The sequence below is a fragment of the Quercus robur genome, chromosome 5, assembly GCF_932294415.1.
Source record: "Quercus robur chromosome 5, dhQueRobu3.1, whole genome shotgun sequence".
NCBI classification, from domain to species: domain Eukaryota; kingdom Viridiplantae; phylum Streptophyta; class Magnoliopsida; order Fagales; family Fagaceae; genus Quercus; species Quercus robur.
This window is the reverse complement of record NC_065538.1, coordinates 62,928,955-62,931,940: the sequence shown is the minus strand read 5'-3', so window position 1 is coordinate 62,931,940 and position 2,986 is coordinate 62,928,955. Positions and strand designations below refer to the sequence as shown.

The 2,986-nt window shown below is 44.8% G+C and overlaps 1 protein-coding gene across 1 annotated transcript; it reads left to right on the top strand.

Annotated features, from left to right (window-relative positions):
* The first annotated feature begins 321 nt into the window (after positions 1-321).
* Positions 322-2,756, top strand: LOC126726623 (protein kinase PINOID). Its single transcript, XM_050431907.1, has 2 exons — positions 322-1,308; positions 1,825-2,756. Exons 1-2 carry the CDS (start codon positions 767-769, stop codon positions 2,618-2,620), a joined length of 1,338 nt encoding a protein of 445 aa, XP_050287864.1. The 5' UTR covers positions 322-766; the 3' UTR covers positions 2,621-2,756.
* The last annotated feature ends 230 nt before the right edge of the window (positions 2,757-2,986 follow it).

The following is a 2,986-nucleotide window of genomic DNA, read 5'->3' as shown; positions in this document are numbered from 1 at the left end:
TCATACTGCGCGTGTGGGTTCAGTTTCTGCGCAGGTTATGAAGAAAAGCAACCAAAATCCACGTGACGAACACCCAAAGATGACCTTCCCCACACGTGCCGTAACTTAACCCCGCGTCATCAAAAAAAGGCACATACAGCTATGGCTTTTACCAAAGTACCAAAACTCTACCACGGTTAAAACCTCGTGGTAAAAAAACACAAAGTACGTAGTACTTAGCAAAATTTAAAACAAAAAACCCAGATTAAGGAAAATTAAGCTCTGTATTTGTCTGTACAACCCAGCATAAATACCCCCTCAACTAACTCACTATTTTTCATTCTCTCTCTCTCTAACAACAAAACCAGAGAGACCTAACCAAACACTTCTCTCTCTCTCTCTCTTTCTTTCTCTAGCCTTTATTAGTTTCCAGTACGGATTTCTTTTATGTAAGAAACCCTAATATTTAGCTCCGACGACCTCAAAAGCCTGCTACGTTTGCAAATGCGCATTCAAAGCCCTTTAATATAATACAGCACCCTTTTTCCTCAAAGCTTTGACTTCTCTTTCATGGACTTTCTGTTCACAAAGAAAAAGTATCTGATTCTATAGCCCCTCAAATTCACTGTTTGTTCTGCGGGGTGGGTAACTATCTAACAGTCTCACCACAAAAACCTGGTTTCAGATTCCATTTGGGTTTTTTTTTTTTTTTCCTTTATATAAGAGCTACTAGCATGGTGTACCTTGTTTCTCTGTAGAGAGCAACAAAAGATTTTAGCTTTCTAAAATGTTAGACCGTAACCGAGATTCAGATAGCGAACTGAGTTTAGAAGCTTTGAATTCTGGTTATAGTTCAATGAGCAGCGATAGTTGTAGCAGTTTTAGCCGGCTTTCCTTTGAGCTCAACGCTCCTGCAGCTTCACAATCCTCGCCTGAAAACCTCTTAACTCTGAAGCCTCACCGTTCCTCAGATTTCGCTTACTCCGCCGTTCGCCGGACGGGTCTCACCATCCGTGACTTCAGACTCATCCGCCGCATCGGCGCCGGAGATATTGGTACTGTGTATCTCTGTGCACTCAGAGACTGTTCCGACTACTACGCGATGAAGGTGGTGGACAAACAGGCCTTGGCGAAGAAGAACAAGGTGCAGAGAGCTGAGATGGAGAGGAAGATTCTGAAGATGCTGGACCATCCTTTTTTGCCTACGCTTCACGCCGAGTTCGAAGCCTCCCATTTCTCTTGCATTGTCATGGAGTTTTGCTCCGGCGGCGACTTGCATTCTTTGCGCCACAAACAACCCCACAAACGCTTCTCTCTCAGCTCCGCTAGGTATACTTTCATGTCCGATCCATATCTCTGAAAATATTATCTGAAACAAAAAACAAAAAAGCTTTAAAAGCTGCGTTTCTTCTGAAGGTGAAAGAGAAATTTCGTTTTTGCATGTTTTTTTTTTTTTGTTTTCTTGTGCTGCGAGAGATAAGTAAAAGTTTCTTTTCTCTTGTCTGCTTTCGCAGCTCTGATTTCGAATCAAAATCAATTAAAAATCGCTTTCAAATTTTTTATTTCCGTTTTTTTGCTCTGCAGCTAAGATTTTCTCGGATTATCTCTCTGACTTAGCCGCAAATTTCCTTTAAATGAAAATTTTCCGTTATTGGATGTGATAGAAACCCATTCATTTCATTGCTTTATTGATCCATTTTGCTAGATCAGGCAATTTCTTTACCGTCTCACACAAGTAAACATTATTGCTCACCGTTTGGTTCCCGAGAAATTTGGTTTAACTCGGCCGATTCAACTCAATCTAACTCAGTTCATTTTCATTTGGGATTTTATTTATTTATTCAGGTTTTATGCTTCGGAAATTCTGGTTGCATTAGAGTACCTTCACATGCTGGGAATAATCTACCGAGACCTTAAGCCTGAAAACGTTTTAGTAAGATCAGACGGTCATATCATGCTCTCAGACTTCGATCTCTCTCTATGCTCAGACGCAATCCCAGCCGTCGAATCCCCATCGTGCTCCCCAGAAACCGCGACATCATCGACTCCGTCGTACACCCGCGGCGTACACATGCCATTCTCCTGCCTCCCGAACCGGTTCTTCCGGTCACGCAAGGTCCAAACCTTAGCCCCGAACCGGCTGTTCGTGGCGGAGCCGGTCGACGCCCGGTCGTGCTCCTTCGTCGGGACCCACGAGTACGTGTCGCCGGAGGTCGCGTCCGGCGGGTCCCACGGCAACGCGGTCGACTGGTGGGCCTTCGGGATCTTCATCTACGAAATGATCTACGGTCGCACGCCCTTCGCGGCTCCATCGAACGAGACAACGCTGCGTAACATCATAAAAAAGCCCCTCGAGTTCCCGACGTCCCCCACGCCCCCCAGCACGAGTGAGCTCCACGCGCGCGACCTCATCTCCGGGCTGCTGAACAAGGACCCGGTTAGCCGACTCGGGTCGAAGCGCGGAGCCGCCGACGTCAAAAAGCACCCGTTTTTCAAGAGCCTGAATTTCGCCCTCGTACGGTCGCTCGCGCCGCCGGAGATCCCGGGTCTCAAAACGACGCCGAAGAGGTGCGGTGGTGTTGGCGGTAGTAGCAGTAGTAGTAATAGTAATGCACAATCAACTGCGTTTGAGTACTTTTGATTTGAAACAAACGGAGGGATTCGCGCCACGTGTCGAGTTGGTGCTGCCAGATTTTGTCACTGGCTTTTGTATATTCGAGCTGTCTTTTTTTGGTTTTTTTTTTATAATTTCTTTTAATGGGCCCCTCTGTTTTTGACGTACTGTTACGTGACTTTTATATGTTTGGGAGGGGATATACCTAATTTTCACGTAAATATATAGAATTCAAATGATATAATATGTAAATGTGGGAAATGCGAGGAAGTCTATAATGTGTAGTCTGTAAAGTAGAGTATCTATAGAGTAGAGAGATAGAGGTCTAAAATAGAGTAGAGTAGAGCCTTAAAAGATGGAGGGGATGTGTGGGATTTAGTATTACAAAGTCAA